The sequence below is a fragment of the Rhinichthys klamathensis genome, unplaced genomic scaffold, assembly GCF_029890125.1.
Source record: "Rhinichthys klamathensis goyatoka isolate OS25496 unplaced genomic scaffold, OSU_Roscu_1.1 h1tg000059l_1, whole genome shotgun sequence".
NCBI classification, from domain to species: Eukaryota; Metazoa; Chordata; class Actinopteri; order Cypriniformes; family Leuciscidae; genus Rhinichthys; species Rhinichthys klamathensis.
Window position 1 is genome coordinate 3,651,418 of NW_026606604.1, and position 16,968 is coordinate 3,668,385.

General features: G+C 36.3%; 2 protein-coding genes across 5 annotated transcripts; both read right to left on the reverse strand.

Moving 5' to 3' along the window:
- Window positions 1-216: 216 nt before the first annotated feature.
- hnf4g (hepatocyte nuclear factor 4, gamma) lies at window positions 217-13,521 on the reverse strand. Of its 4 annotated transcripts, none has more exons than XM_056248962.1 (10): window positions 13,151-13,521; window positions 8,067-8,235; window positions 6,980-7,074; window positions 5,600-5,706; window positions 4,920-5,075; window positions 3,990-4,077; window positions 3,638-3,790; window positions 3,320-3,556; window positions 933-1,043; window positions 217-750 (listed from the first exon to the last, which is right to left on the reverse strand). In XM_056248962.1, exons 1-10 carry the CDS (start codon window positions 13,260-13,262, stop codon window positions 617-619), a joined length of 1,362 nt encoding a protein of 453 aa, XP_056104937.1. In that variant the 5' UTR covers window positions 13,263-13,521; the 3' UTR covers window positions 217-616. The 4 variants fall into 4 exon arrangements, with proteins under 4 accessions (XP_056104937.1, XP_056104936.1, XP_056104935.1 ...); XM_056248961.1 differs by having other exon boundaries at window positions 4,920-5,078; XM_056248960.1 differs by lacking the exon at window positions 13,151-13,521 and adding an exon at window positions 10,881-11,111.
- A 1,271-nt stretch (window positions 13,522-14,792) lies between these two features.
- LOC130083786 (probable G-protein coupled receptor 141) lies at window positions 14,793-16,691 on the reverse strand. The gene is made up of 2 exons (XM_056248791.1): window positions 16,645-16,691; window positions 14,793-15,791 (listed from the first exon to the last, which is right to left on the reverse strand). Exon 2 carries the CDS (start codon window positions 15,784-15,786, stop codon window positions 14,875-14,877), a length of 912 nt encoding a protein of 303 aa, XP_056104766.1. The 5' UTR covers window positions 15,787-15,791; window positions 16,645-16,691; the 3' UTR covers window positions 14,793-14,874.
- Window positions 16,692-16,968: the final 277 nt, after the last annotated feature.

Sequence of the window (16,968 nt, forward strand, 5' to 3'; positions counted from 1 at the left end):
TTTTTCTTTTTAATGCTTCATATTTATACAGCTGCCCTGTAATGCAAGTTTTCAGAATATATGTTTAGAATATATAGTGTATAGTATATTGATACTTTCCCAAAAGTACCACTTTACAGCATGAGCTACATTTATCATGCAATATAACCTATAAAATGTATTGAAAAAAATATTTTAAACTACAAATTAATCCATAAATAAAAAACAACTCAGGCCCAAAGTGTATTTATTTATTGTTAAAGGGCACATTTTAAAGCAAAAATTTACATTTCTTGAGTGTTGCATATAATTTTGTTAATAAATTAAATCTTGACTTTTTAATAGTACAAAAAAAGTATCTTGTAACTGACAATAATTTGTTATTAATAAACGAATATTGTCTACATTGACTAGTTTTCCAGTGGTAGGCTGATAAGGAGAAACCAGGTCTGCCAGCAATAAATCTTTCAAATATAATTATTTCAATTTGTGGTGGTCCACTTTGACAATACATTTGGGATGTGTTTGTAAAGTTCTCTTTGGATCAGTTAAACATGTTGCACTGGAGGAGGGGAAGGGTGTAACTCACACAATTTACACATATACAAACACACAGGGCCTGCGCTAGAGAGGAGGCTCATAGAGGAGGCTCAGGAGAGAGTCTGTTTGGCATGGGCTGTGGCGTTAGCAGGAGAGCCGGGCTGTCGGGGGGCTTGTAGGCCTCCTGGTTCTGTACTGAAGTGGGAGATGGAATAGGGGTATCTGGGGATGCTGAAAAAAAACAGAAAAGCTATAAAACACACTTAAAGTAGCTTGGTATGTCATGAGCAAATTGTTTAAATTCAAATATAAAAATAAAATCAAGTAAAATAACACTGTTTCACTAATGTATGATGTCTGGTCACTGACACTGACTATATTTATGAAAGGATAAATAAAAGAAACATTTTTACCCATCTGTGAGTGTGCAGGTCCTGCTATGGAGCTAATGACTATAGTCTGTCCTGTTAATGGAACCTGAGGGTGACCATTGTGATATAAGTGAGGTTGTTCTGTGGTTAAACCTGCAAAAATAAATTAGATTATTGAGTTACTATATAAAAAAAACAGTTCAAAAAGTAAGTAGGCCTACAAAACTCAACTATTTTGAGCGGTCAGCTCAAATTTGACGGAAAAATTTCAAGTTTACCACAATCATCTGTGCCTGTTGCATCACGTCCATAAGTAAAGAAAAGAAGGTCTGGCTATATCATGGTGGCAGATATGCTACTTCCAACTTCTAACCACAGATGGTGACAGAGATACCAAAGTTGCATAGTGAACATTTGAAGTAATATCGGCCCTGTCCCGAATGGAACCCTAAGCCCTCACGATCTTCCTCCTATCCACACTTTCGTGACATAATGCCGCTTCGACTGTCAGGAAGAAGTCTGCTGTGGAGCTCACGGGCCCGGCAAAAGTGCACATCGAGGTCACATATCTACTGCAAATGGGGCGCTTACGAGCATCCTTCTGAAACCTAAAATGACACCCTACGGTCTTGTGGACTTAACGGACATGCGCACGCGGCGGCCATTGTAAGTCTATACGATCGCAAGTGCACGTGAAGTGTGCCATTTGGGACAAGGCCATCAAAGTACCTTTTAAGGCAAGAAATTTCACTCGTCGGCCATCTTTGAAACACTTCTCGGGCAGCTATTTCAGTCATGCAAGTACAGCTCCTGTCTCTTTTTAATGGGGAAACATCTAATTCTCCAAAGCTGTTCACCAAGCTTACAACTAAATTTCATATTTGAAATCACCAATGATATCTGACAACAACTGTCTCATAAATTTTGTTTCTAAACGCTCAAATCATGACAAAAAAGGCATTTTTCAGGCTGGACCAGCCAATGCGCATGTGCAGTCATAAGTGCGCATTTTAGAACACTGACTGTTCTCCTAAAAGCAGCTGCAGTGACGCAATGACTTTACTAATTAGCGATTGGCTCTTTTGTTTTGAAGGCGGGACTTATTCTGCTATATGTTGCACTTTCATGAGTGCACCGTCTTTGTATGCCTAAAGTCTTTGGTAATATTACACCAGCATGACATTTTTTATTTCAATTCATATTTCAATTTCACTTTGTGGTAACACTTTATTTTGATGATCCCTTTTGAACATTCTGTTGACTAAAAGCAACTTTGCAACTACATGTCAACTAACTTTCATAGAGTATTAGTAGACTGTCTGCTTAAAATCTGCTAACTCTTTATTGTGATGGTCCTCCAACAGACATTCTACTGACTATAAGTAACTTTGCAAGTATGTCAACTTATTTTAACCCTAACTCTACCAGTCTACTAATACTCTACTAACACTCTAATGAGAATTAGTAGACATGCAGGTGCAACGTTGCTTATAGTTAACAGAATGTGTTAAAGGGACCATCAAAATAAAGTGAAATGATTTACTGTTGGAACTTCTTCCAAAAATTGTCTCGCATCCCACAGCATTCACTGTCCCGCATCAATACACATCAATACAATACTATAAACACCACTTGAAACAAATGACAATACATAAATACATAAGTACGTAACTGGCTGCAATGCAACAAATGAATCCTTTCTATTTTTCCTGAACCCTAAGGCCTACTTAGACCCCCAACTCTGACTTAATAATTTAAAAGACAGGTGAACAAAAGATTGTGAAACAACTTCTCGAAAAAGAAAAAATGTAGGACGGGACTTAATTTTGTTCCTTTTGGAATTGGATTGTGGGATCGAATTTTTCAAAAATAATGATGTGCATGAATAAACCATTTATAATGAATATTGTCACATCACCAGAGAGAAGTCTGTCATTTACACGGGAAAGATTAAGATATTTTGATGAAAATGTTTTTTAAGAAAATGAACTTTGAAGCCATATGCATGGATGAATCGTTCTCAATAAGATCAATAACGTTTAGAAAATAGCTATGGCAAATCCACATGATTTGACATAGCATTCATGTCCGTAGCATAAATGATGTGCCAAAATTGTATAGCCTATTTGATGTTAAGTGTTCGATCAGATCCGTAATGCTAATTATGAGCAAGTAATGTTTCCTTTAGCTAGTCTACCATAATCAAATGAAGCTGCTCCAGAAGTAATGTCTTAATATGGTATACAGCACATACATTATTTTGCCTTATCATTTTACATTTTGCAGTGTAATATGCAGTATTATAAGAGAAAGATCAAGCACACTTGTTTCAGAATAAAGTACCTGCTTTCACCTAATTTAAAAAATGATCATGAAGCATTTTTCCGCTTCAAAAGCCCATGCAATTGAATGCTTCACCTCATACTCACCCCCAAGAAGCATCTCCTGCAGCAGGTTATCTATCTTGGCAAGACCAAAAAGCTTGATAAACTGTAGCTGCTCAATCATCTGCCAGGTGATGCTTTGCAGAGTAGGAAGCAGCAGCAAAAGCTCCCCGAATCGCCCACGCGAGTCATACTGCCGGTCATTAATGTAGTCTTCCAGACTCATTTGAACCTGATAGCGCATCGCCTTGATCTTAGAGGGGTCTCTTAAGCTTTTGGCATCTAGAAGAAAAATAGTAACATGGCTGTGTTTTAAGATAGATATTAAGTGTTAAATTAATGTTCTGTTTTATTTGCATATACCTGGATCAAAGAACACAATGGCCTTTAGAGCTGCATATTCATTGTCATCAATTTGGATGTCCTGGAAGGGTAATATCAGTTCATCCAAGACTCGGTTAGATACGCGACCTATTTCCGGCTCAGGGCAGTTTCGATGGACAACACAGCCATTACCTGCAAGGAAAATAATAAACAAAAGATCCGCTCGAGTTAGTGTGTGTGTGTGTGTGTGTGTGTGTGTGTGTGTGTGTGTGTGTGTGTGTGTGTGTGTGTGTGTGTGTGTGCATGCGTGCGTGTGTGTGTGTGTCTGTGTGTCTAACTGTCTATCTATAATTATGTTGAAAGGTGAAAATGACTTTCTATTAGAAGTTACCTAGAAGCAAGAGGTCTTTGTATGGCATTGACCTTTTAGCCACACCCAGCAGAAGGTGCTCGCCAGCATGAGCGCGTAATAAACTAACCTGTAAAAAAAAAGAGGACTGGTTTAACAGTTTTCTGTAAACCTATACCACAATGAAATGTAATGAAAATATAATATACTATAAGGAAATACTAAATATATATATATATATATATATATATATATATATATATATATTTTTTTTTTTTTGGGGTCCGTATGACTAGAGACTCCTTTTGAAAGAGACTCCATTTGATAAAGACTTATTAATTTGATAAAAAAAAACAGTAATATTGTGATTTTTTGAATTGGGCGAATTATCCATTTAAATATAAATCTTTTTGAATATTATAAATGTCTTTAATCATTATATATACCGGTAGTATATACATAAATCATTTTGAATGGACTTGATTTTTAGAAACACATAGTGTAGTTATGGTCTCTACCAGCAGAGGGCTAACTGGGCAATCCTAACCAGCCAAACATTTGCCATCTTGCTTACTACTTGATTTGCAGGTGACAAAATGCTAAATGAGTCTTCAATTTTGGTCCAGAAGAGAAAAACTGCTAATTTTTAATGCATTAAAAACTGCTAAAAAAAAATATTTAGTCAACTTTTGGGAGTATACTACCATACAGTAGACCTCAAAGCTAATACACATGAACTAAATGCCATTTGTATCCCTTAAGCTCATAGGTAAACATCGGAAGATTCTGCATGTTCAATAACAATAGGGGGGGGATCCTAAATTTAGAGCAACACAGACAGCATGCTAAATGGAGGCTAAACCAAGTCAACCATGTGAATAGCAAATATTGAGCTTCGGTGAACGGCCCTGCAATTTAACCCAAGGGCCTCCCCAATTAGCACAGCCAGTGTTGCTTTCCAACGGCCATTACCTGGTCATCAAGTGGCAATTCGCCGAAGGCTGGGATGTATTTAGCCCACTCTACCAGAACAAGCAGCTGTTGCTTCATAGATTCGCAGACGTCACTGATAGTGGCTGATTTTTTCTCTGAAACATCAGCAGGGCCCATTGGGCTGGCAGCATTGATCTGCTGAGAGACAGAAGAGAGACGAACTGAATTTACAATGTCCTCTAAAAATGCTTTCGCGCACAGGCTGTTGCCTCTCTCGGGGTAAATTCACACAGGTACTCATGCAAATAATTAGAAATGTTGATGACACTCACTGACTGATGCTCAAAGAAACTAACGCTCATGCAAATTACAGTTGTTATTTATCTCTCTTTGTTATTATTAACTACTGAGCAGAACTTCATCAGAGTTACTGTGATGAAACCTCTCTTCCTTCTTTAATCAGCCCTGTTGCTGGTTAATTTTTGTCTTTGGTGACTATTTATCTCTAGCAGAATGCATTAAAACCATACACCTTTGCTTTAATTGACAATCATGGCAATGATTTATTGCTCAAAAGCAATAAATGTTACTGCCGCAGATACCGTAATATGCATGTTTTTCATTTTCCGTGTCTCTGCCCTTTTCAACTGATATTCTTTCTCTTTCTTTTTGTGTGTGTGCGTGTGAGCGTTTCGATTAACCTTGATAGGACAGTTTACCTGCTGCGAGAGAGCTTCTGCATGAGCGAGGGCTGTGATTGGTGGCAGATCATGCGAGTCTTGCATGTTCCTCCTAGAGCTGATACGGTCCCGCTCATTCTGCACAGCTTAAAACAAGCACAAACAATTTTGCTGATTAGTGAGCTAATAACAGTTAGGAGTTATTACTGATTAGCCAAGATGACGGGTGTGTTTCTCAAGCTTATTTGCAGAAAATCACACTGCCAAGAAATAACACACACGAACAGCCAAGAAATAAGGGGTTCACTGGCAGAATTAATCATTCCTTCTAATGTATTTTAATGTCATTAAATGTATAAAGAGTCCAAAATGACCTTTTTGCCACACCTGTTGTGTTTTGCCACACAATGATGAATTAATTGGGAAATTGTGCCAGCCATAAATATTTCCTTCTGGCCATGTTACTGTATTTTGCATTACATTTTTAAATAATTTTATAAATACTTTTCTCTATGCAAACATACTTATTTTTCATGTTTTTTGGATACTTTGTTTAAATTATATTGATTTCGCCTGGCAAATAGCAGCTGAAAATAAATATACTGTCCCTACAAAAGGTATGTGTGATTTTTCTCTTTCTGACATTGAATCAAACTTCAGAAGATACCTGGTGAGAAAAATAGCCTAAGATTGTTCTTGGTTGGCTATTGGTCTTCTTGGCCAGTCTCATTTTTGTTAGTTTGCTAGTTTAAGAGGGGTTTTGGCTGGAAGACCCGTTTGACAATCAGGTAAACAAAAACAAAAGACGATATTTTGAAGAATGTCGGTAACCAAACAGTTGATAGACCACATTGACTTTATAGTATTATTTTCAGTGGGGCTCATCAACTGTTTGGTTACTGACCTTCTTCAAAATATCTTATTTTGTGTTCAGCAGAAGAAAGAAAGTACAAGTTTGGAACAACTTGAGGGTGAGTAAATGATGACAGAATTTTTAATTTTTGGGTGAATTATCCCTTTAAGCTGCAGCTAAGACCAGTAAACCATCTTAGGCTGGTTTAAGCAGTTTTTTCTCAGAAGAAATGAGAAACGATGGTGAGCAAATTAAAAAATAATGCATGACTGTCGTACAAAACCCTGCATAAGCTAGAGGTAAAACTTTAACTGGCCACAGTCCTGAACAACGTGTACGCACGGAAAGTGAGGTGGAGAGCACATGATCGCCCATCATAAAAGTCTAAGCCAAGGTTATACATCCAATAAACTAAACATCCTTGTGTAATCAGGGCAAGTTTTATGGCATCATCTATTTTACTCACTTGAGTTCCCTCTTCCTTGTTACTCCATGAAATTTCTGTTCAAGACTGTGGGAAATGGAAGCATTTGTGGGGAAAAATTGCATGCATATAAAATGTTTACCTTCTTTCTTCATTCCAGCTCGAAAGCATTTGTGAAGTCTGCAGAAACGGCACTGGTTCCGTTTGTCTTTATCAACAACACATTGACGATTAAACCTGCCCAATAGAAGTAGAACATGTTTTTTCAGAAGAGCAAACACCATACTTTGTAAACACCTTAAAGCAATAAATTTGATGTGTATATATGATGTATATAAAAAATAGTCTTGGTGCGTTAATTGGTCAATTATTTGTAATTAGAACTGGGAACTGTAAGGAATTTAATGTATGTGGTTCTGATTCCAATATCACTGAACAATTCCAGTTCCTTAGTCATTCCTTAAACGATTCTCTTTTCATTTTTTAAATAGACATGACAGAAGCAACAGCTTATGGTTCAGTGAATTGGTGAAATTCATTAGATCAATTCAATCTGAGTTCAGGACTGATTCGTGAGTCTTTTTGTCTGATTCATTAAAAAGAACCAGCTAATAAGGGGCACTCAGTTGTGAATCAGGTTATACAGTTTACGCTTTACAATAGTAAAACTTTACAGTAGTTTCAATTAGTGCCCATTCATGCATTAACTAACATTAGCTAAAGAATAAGGTAACACTTTATTTTAAGGTGACATAGTTACATTGTACTTACTTAAATAAGTACTAAGTAGTATTAATTAACTACATGTACTTACTATAGTGCTATGGTTAGTGTTAGGGTTTGGTTTAGGGTTAGTTTCTTGTAATTATGCATAATTTACTGTTATTACTATAGTAAGTACATGTAGCAACATGTAACTATGTCAGCTTAAAATAAAGTGTTACTAAAATAATCCAAACATTTGTTACAGTATTTATTAATCTTTGTGAGTTCATAAAAATACAACTGTTCATTGTTGCAAAAGGACTATAATTAGTAAAAATACTAAAAAATATATGATATATATATAGTAATATAATACATACTATATATAGTATATATTATATACTATATAATATAACATATAGTATACTAAAATAACACTGAACACATTTTCTTTCCACCGTGATTTTCAATACACAATATTAATTTTCCAGTGTGAACATCTCAGTTGGATGAGCGTGATGTACCTGCAGGAGTAGACATGGCTCTTCCTGATGCTCCGGCGGAAGAAGCCTTTGCAGCCATCACAGCTAGACGCGCCATAATGTTTACCTGTGGCTTTGTCGCCACAGATTGCGCAGTTGGAGCTCACGCCATTTTCTCCTTGACTGATGCTGGGCTCTGTCGGCATGTTTTCTGTGAACAACAACACAGACAGTCAGGATTGAGATCATCACAAAACTGTTATTGCCACCTGAACACTTTGGTTTGAGTTGCAAAAACTGTTCATTCAGTCAAGCGAGGGCTCAATGATTCACTTGGGTGGCTTTTAGATCTTTTAAAGTAGAGAATCATGTCTGTTGTACATCCAGAACACTAAAAAGTAGAAATCTACTGCTGCTAAGCTTCTGGATGCTAAGCTAAGCATGCTAATTCAAGCTAGACTAACAAACACAGAGCCTAGTGAGTCTCATAAAGCTACAACACGACACGTCTATCAAATCTCGGTCTTTTTACTCGGTCTTTTGATCATAACTACTAATGAGGAGAATAAGGAAGAGTTCTGCATAAGTGAACAAAGGATGCTCATCCTAAAAGACCTTCTAATGCAACAGAGAGTGGCACCCTTCTGTTCATATAGACAAGGATGAGAAATCAATCATTCCTTTGTGCATCCAAAATCATAATATTTCAACAAAAGAAATGCAGCAGGGGACTTTAGCCTTTTATGAGCTGAGACTGATTGGAGCCTCCCGCTGTTGTAGGACAGACTTAATTAGGATTAGCCTCTGTTTTATCGCATAGACAGATACTCAATGGAGATTGACATCTCATGGATAAATGTTAATGTGGGTTGAAAGCAATCTCTTCTGATTTAGTTTATTCCCAAAGTGATTCCTTCTCATTTCAGGATAAAACATCATTTGAATTCAAAGGGCACGTTTGGTCGCAGAGAGGCAATTTCATCCTGGCGGCTGTTTGAAGTATTTAGTTTCAGAGTAAGGTGCTACAGAACTTAAAAATTAAACAATGAGAAATGGGTTGGAAAACTATTTCACTGCATTCGTGGCTTTATGGGTTTAATTAAAGAGTCAGATTACCCACAAATTAAGCTGTCATCATTTACTCACCCTCATGTTGGTCCAAACCTACATGACTTGCTTTCTTCTGCAGAACACAACAGAAGATATCTAGAAGAATATTGGTAGCCAAACATTTTTGGTGACCATTGACTTCCATAATATGGATTTAAAAAAAAACATTTGAGATATTTTTCAAAATATATTCTTTTGTGTTTCACACAAGAAAGAGATTCATACAGTTTTGGAACGATATGAGGGTGAGTAAACAATGAAAGAATTTAATTTTTTGGCCAAACTAACCATTTAAGGACATAATGAAGAAAAGGATAAAGAAAGCTGAAAGAAGCTGTATACATAATTTAGCCGAATGCGACAAACAATCCACCTCATGCCCTTTCCTATTAAATGTATACTTTGCATGAAAATATCAACTCAAAATGTGACTTTTGCTTTTCGCGCATTTTATTAATGCAACACAATGCTTAATTTCACTATGTGAAATCTATTTAAATTTGTAAAAACATTAGTTTATCTATTTAATCATTTTTATTCTTTAGACAAGTTTCAGTTCCCAGCATGCTTTCCATGGGACTGGACTGGTTGAGGATGATTCAGTAGTGTAAAAAAAATATCACCATCAGAGAGTGTGTGTTTGCCTTTAAATAGTTTCTATAACAGTTATTTTATGACCTTTCTCTATCTCTGTGTTTAGATGTACTGTAAAGAACTGTAAAGATAACTGGGAAATCTCTACAGCAATTTTATTCTAGGATTAGGTTAATGAACTGAACTGAACCGAACTGAACTGGATAAACCACATCAGATTGTGATGACAAAGTAGCTAAAGATATGAACCATGGATAACCAAAGGGGACTATGTTTAAAAGTTAGAAGTGGCAACATTGCAGCCTTGACAAAGACATTTCCTATGATGCCCCAGGATGACTGTCCCTTCAGTATATGTACTTTTACGTATTATTTATTACTTCTTTTTTATATATATATAAAAGTACAAAATAAGATAATGGGATCCTTTCACGCCTCAAAATGTCCCTCCTCTTATTTCTTTCTTCTGCTGAACACAAAATAAGATATTTTGAAGAATATGGGTAACCAAACAGTTTATGGGCCCCATTGACTTCCATGGAAGTCCATCAACTGTTTGGTTACTGATATTCTTCTAAATATCTTCAGCAGAAGAAAGACATTTATACAGGTTTGGAACAACGTGAGGCTGTGATGACATAATTTTTGGGTGAACTATCCCTTTAACATTGAAGTTGTACAAAATATACTAAACTTACACTTAAATACAGTATATCCCGTTTTGTCTTTTTTCCCAACCTATCAACCCACGGAGAACCCTGTCTCTAATCCTGAGACTCAGAACTCTTTCCTCAGGATTTGAGTGAAACCCTCTGTTGAATTTTAAACTGAATGGAAAGACTTTCAAACTAGTTAGCGAACAGTTATCTCCTTTAGGAGGTAAATGATTCTGCTGGGACAAATCATTCCAGACAGTTCAGACATCTATTAAACCAGCCATGACATGGCGCCTGTCCCCTCCAGTCATACCAAGCCAAATTAACACCCACCTCAGTTAGAATTGACATTAATTCAGTTAACAGTTCAGTAACAGCACTATAGCAAACACAAAATTGGACCAATGATCATACTAGTCAGCATCAACACTGCAACACAGCATCTGCTTCAAAAGTACTTAAAAACTTGTTGTTAGACAAAATGCACGGCACTCACCACCACAATAAAGCACCTCTGCATTCTCAAAGCCCAGTGTGCTATAGGTCGGGTCAAGGCCCTCGCAGTAATTGGCTACATCCATGTCCAACAAGGATTTAGGGAGAGGACTTGGTGAAAACTTCATCCCTTCCTTGCTATCTCTACTTAAAGTCGTCCTGGGACAGTGTCTCTAGGAGAGAGCAGCCTTAGGTTGACCATCTCTTCAGAATGCTGATTTGTCATCTTCTAAGACAAGGGAGGAGCCTTGGCCAAGACTCCTCACCTCCTTGCACAGAACTTATCTTCTCCCCTTATCCTATACTTATCAGAAGGATGAAGAGATAACCGTTTTCCCCATTTGTTCCAGAGAGAAACCAGAGGTTTTATTGGTGCATGCAGCCCAAACAGGCCCTGTTCTCAGGCAAAATGACTTACAAAGTAATGCACCATCCCTTAACAAAAATATGGCAAAGACTGCAGGTCACAATAAATTTATAAATGTACATTAGGAGAACTAGGACCTTCCTTTTGTAAACAAGATGTTGTAAATCGACGGGGGTTTCTCAGCTTGCATGTGCCGTGGCTTAAAATGAAGTTGCATAAATGTTATGCTTTTTATAGGTTAATGCTGAATTAAATGTACACAATATTTAAAAAATTAGATTTCTCAGTTACAGCAGCTCTGTTGTAATTATATGATTATTATAGACATAATTTACATTCGTCTGATACAAATTCTGTTTTGCATGTTATTTAAACTAGACTAAGAGAATCAATTGAATGTGAGACATTTTTTCTTAAATGGATAGTTCACACAAAAATGAAAATTCGGTCATCATTTACTCACCCTCATGCCCTTCTAAGAACACAAAAGAAGATATATTTTGGGAAAAATATATACTTTATTTGTACAATGAAAGTCAATGGGGTCCAATGTTTATTTTGAACCGCAGTGGTTTTCAAAATATCTAATTTTGTGTTCTGCAGAAGAAAGAACCGTATACAGGTTTGGAAAGAAATGGCAGTCGTTTATAGGACAACTATCAGTTTACTTGACCAAAAAAAAAACAACCTTTCTGACAAAATTAGAATAAAAACATCACACAAAAAAAGACATCAGTGCAGCACCGACAGCCCTATACAATGCACGTGCAAAGCCAAAAAGGAAACCATTTAGTCTCTGGTCAAAATATAGTTTTAAAAACATTCACCTTCAATGAAATACTTTGCCATTTGGTTTCCCTAACATTTTGTTTAATTTTAGAATATCTATACGTGTGAGAACTGTTTTTCTGGACACTAAACTGCCTTACTTTACTTATACTATAGAAAGTCAAACAGACCATTACTGTACAGACATAGCCTACAACAAAAACAGAAAGACAACAAAATATTAAATAAATCAGACTTTAAATATTTGACATTAGATTCAGTAAGCACATGAATACTCGGAGGAAACACTACACAGGTTACATTTTAACTTCACTCCAACAAACAATGTTTAAATGAGGAAGTGCTCAAATGTTCACGTGATAAAGAGTTTTGTTAGGTGAGGGCATCTATTTCCTGCCCTCTATTTTCAATACATTGCATTACACATCACTAACAAATCCAATGCACAGAGACGAATACATAAAATCATAATCCAATATACTCTACATTAGTTGATCTATCATACAATTTCAAAAGCATAATAAATTCAAGGTCAAACTAGAACTGCTTAGAAGTAAAATATCAACCCAGGACTGGGGAAAAACTCGCCGTATCAAGGTAGTTGGCTACGTTCAGTTTTGTATTTAAAAAGCCCATTGATATGACTTGTTTAGGCAAGTAGACTACGTATAATAAATATTTACGTATAATAATAGTAGGCCTAGTAAGGCATATTTTAATGAAAAATGCAAACTAATTATTTAAAAAGCAAAGATAATTGAGAGAACGTAAATGTTGTAATTATGCATAGATTGAATGTAGCATATTTTAAACCTTTTTTATTGACTAGCTATAAAAAATAAAATAGTAATAATTTAATATAACCACTGGTTATTTGTGCTCACAAATTAAAATCCTTTACATTTTTGTCAACAAGAAAAAATAAAGAAGACACGAACGTCGACGTCACAGGCTGACTGTTCAGACCGAGCGATATTTTCTTTTCCCATGTAGTAAGGACTTCTTTAAACTCTTACATTCCCAGGTAAAATGTAGAAAGAAACGGTTTGACGGATTGTTTTTTCTTTAACTGACCCACAATTCAATGACCGCAACTCAAAACTATCAGGTCTTACCTTCTCCACGTCCAACAACGATTTGCATTAATCCACCAAAACCCAAACGAACATGGGTCAAACTTTTATGCTTATAAATATGATGTTTCGCTGTTGGCAAATTCGAGTACATGAAGTGTTTAACATGTCATTGGATAATACTTTTGGTAGTGTTGGGGGAGCCTCTCATTAGATCGATTTACTAAACAAACTGAAAGTTGGGTGGAGATGTTAAACAGTAACTAGCCCCAATAAAACAGAAGACATGAATCGTGTTGCCTGTGCGTGGGTTCACGACGTCAAGAACACGAGCATGCAGTAGGCTACGAAGCCTAGAAGTAAAAGAATTAGAATTTAGCTTTTAATGTTTAGCCTAATACGAATACATATCATATGTAACAGAGATTTTTGTATTTTTCATAAAATATATATATATATATATATATATATATATATATATATATATATATATTTAAAGCCTGCTTATAAACAATTAGGCTGAAAGCTAAAAGCCGAAATCATTGTTTTACAGAACTATAATTTTACTTTTTAACTAGCCAACCTCCGACGTTCTCCAAGTTTACCACAAGAGGGCGCCAAATCTCTATTTTTCTGTCTGGTTGGTCATTGAACACACACAAAAAAACACGTTTTTAAACTCATACACGACTTCTGTATAAGTCTAAATCGTCCCTAGAAATGAAACCATTTGACGCTGTAGGCTATCACTCGCAAATTGTTACAGCTGGTTAAGTTATAAGCCTAAATAACTGTACAAAAATCGTTGAGGTATTTTAAAGGGACAGTTCACCCAAAAATTAAAACACTCATCATTTACTCTCCCTCAAGTTGTTCCAAGCCTGTATGAATTTCTTTTACCCCCTGAACACAAAGGAAGATAATGAAGAATGTCGGTAACCAAACAGTTGGGCCCTATTGACTTCCATTGTAATATATTTGTTTTACTTTGGAAGTCAATGGGCCCCATCAACTGTTTGGCCACCCATATTTAAAAAAAAAATAATAATAATGAAAAAAAGAAAATCAAAATATCTTATTTTGTGTTTTGCAGAAGAAAGACAAATCCATAGGTTTGGAACAACCTGAGGGATAGGCCTAAATAATGACAGAATTTCCATTTTTGGGGTGAACTATCCCTTTATTATGCCTAAAATTAAATGTAGCCTACGTTTGTAGTTGTACTTTTTTTAAGTGCATATAAGGAGCTTCTGTGTCTTTCTGTCCATTTATTTTTATAACAGCTACCACAGTTAACAATTAGGTGCATAGTAATTTCCTATAGGCCCTGTTATGACGCAGCCTAGACTTAATGTAATGTCACGGTTTTCTTGTGAAACACTTTAGTTGAACAGTCGGTTTTTTTACGTGTTAATAGTTTCACAACGTTCAGAGAACATTCGAAATTAATGTTTGCAACATATGCAAACGAAAATAAAACAAACAGTTCCCAAAATGTTAGCAAAACCAGTACAAACTTTTTTTTTGTTTGTTTTTTTTGTTTAACTGGACGTTTTGAATGTTTAATGAAATTTATAAATAACGTTTTCATAACAATAGCTAAACGTTCTTAAAACTTTTTTTTTTTTTTTGTCAGCTGGGGTGCTCATTTACCTTTATTGTCACCGTATTATAATTATAACACGTTTCCTGTAAGAACAGCTTACATTTTCACACCTGTGTGCAGACCCTGATTAATAGTCAATGATGTGAGAATATCCACAGCTTTAGGGCCAGCACACCTGACACACGTTCTTCCCTGTGAACGTTAGCATGTCGAAACATGTCAGTCCCGTGATGGCCAGAAACACCTCATTTATCACATGAAGATCGATAGTGTTGTTCAGGTAATGCAGCCGAAAAAGGTGGTATGGTACCAGGCAGGTGAGCAAGATAAGTACAAAGATGAGGTTTTTTATTTGGACCCAAAACTCCTGCTGGGAACGACTGGCCGATCCGTACTTGCGTATCATAACGTGCAGGATGAACGCCTGGATGCAGGTCTGAAGACCCGACACACTGATAATAAAGATGGAAAGAATCATGTTCAGGATGTAGACGGATGTGTTATTTAACATATTCTGAAATTTGAAGCACTGATTTTCTGTGTTGACGTTATTATTGCTTTCAGAAGATTGGCCGTATTGAAAGAACACGAGGGGTAGCATGATGAGCAGAAGTAGGAACCACACTAAAGCGCTCGCGCCCAGTGCGTGCAGCCGCCTGTAAAACTCAGTCCGTTGCGTTTTCTTGTAGAATTGGAGGAAACGAAGGGTAAGAATGATGGCGTATATGGTAAACACCATGTATATGTGGATATGCACCATGGCGCTGACCAGTTTACACATCCCCTGACTCAGGTTCCATTTTAGAAACGCGAAATAGTAGATTCTGAATGGCACGGTGAGCAGAAACAGAAAATGTGCGACCATCAGGTTCAGGAAGGCGATGGTGGTTAGCGAGCGAATGTTGGCTTTTAACAAGCTGATCATGAGACCTAAGCCTGTGATGCCCACCAGAAGCACGACAGAGTAGATTACTATCAGGGCGATTCTGTAGGGCATGGTGAAGTGGACTGCAGGGGTGGATGTCACTGCGAGGCTGCTGCTGGTGGTGGTGGTGGTGGTGTTCGTCGTCATGGTCCCTAGAGAGAAAACATCCTGGAAGTCAAAGACAAACGTGAGTACCGGTAAGTCATTTAACACGTGGAAAAGACATCTGCATTGTTTCTGGTTCAGTTAAACTCACTAGTACATTGTAAAATTGTTTCATTTTCGATCAGTTGTGTTCCACAAAAAGAAGAAAGCCATAAAGGTTTGGAAGGACACAAGAGTGTTTTCTATTCACTATTATCATAAGGTCCCATTTTTTAACTCCAAAGTTAACATGAACTGACGATAAAAAAAACCTCTAGCCTTTATGAAAAGCATGCATTAATCTTAATGTTACTTACAATACTAATACTAATACAGTATTCAAACCAAAGCTTATGTTAATATTATTTAATTGACCTGCAGCTAACATTAATTATATGAATCGTTGTTCTTCTAAGTAACGTTGACAAAGATTTAAAAAAAATACTGTAGCAAATGTATTGCTCATTGTTAGTTGATGTAAGTTAACATGCATTAATGTTAACTAATATGACCTTACTGTAAAATATTACCAATTACTGTGTTTTTGCAGTGTTCTGTAGAAACAGGCCTATAATGTACATAATGTACATGTCAATATATTGTAATCCCTCATTGCAGTCATTTAAACTTTTATTTTGAATACTTTGTGTATATACAAAATAATAATAATTTTAGCTAATTTGATTGTGCCACGCCACAATGTAGCTATACATTTATGGTGGTTCTTTTTCCTTCAGAAAAACAACTGAAAGCTAGACATTTCAACTATATTTTACAACACAGTGCATTTAAAATGTTAAAATTAGTTTTGCATAATCAAAATGAACAGCTTAATGAGAGATTATGAAGCAAGATACGTACCCTCAGAACAAACACAGAAGTCGAAGATCTGGATCAGATGAGGAAGTAAGGTAATGTGTTTGTTGCTTCTGCAACTCGTTCAGTAACCACTATTTTAGCACATTCTCTCGACGAGGAGGCCGGACTTCTGGGTGTTTCATGATTTGCACATTTGACTTTTCAGTTTAGGTGGCCAACCTCAAAAACAATACAAGTCATATCGCCAACCAACCGCACTGTTGTTGTTTTCAGATTCCAGTTATGATGAAATACTGCAAGATCACAGCCATCTAGCATTTCTGTTCTTTATAGTCTGAATGTATTGTAATAGTGCCTTAATATCAC

Excerpts from the sequence above, each read along its gene's own strand:
- hnf4g (XM_056248959.1), bottom strand. The coding sequence starts at position 11,007 with ATGAAGTTTTCACCAAGTCCTCTCCCTAAATCCTTGTTGGACATGGAT. Across the intron at positions 7,075-8,066 it reads AGCCATGTCTACTCCTGCAG|GTTTAATCGTCAATGTGTTG; the intron begins GTACATCACGCT and ends TCTATTGGGCAG. Across the intron at positions 5,707-6,979 it reads AGCTGGAATGAAGAAAGAAG|CTGTGCAGAATGAGCGGGAC; the intron begins GTAAACATTTTA and ends GCTTGTTTTAAG.
- LOC130083786 (XM_056248791.1), bottom strand. The coding sequence starts at position 15,786 with ATGACGACGAACACCACCACCACCACCACCAGCAGCAGCCTCGCAGTG.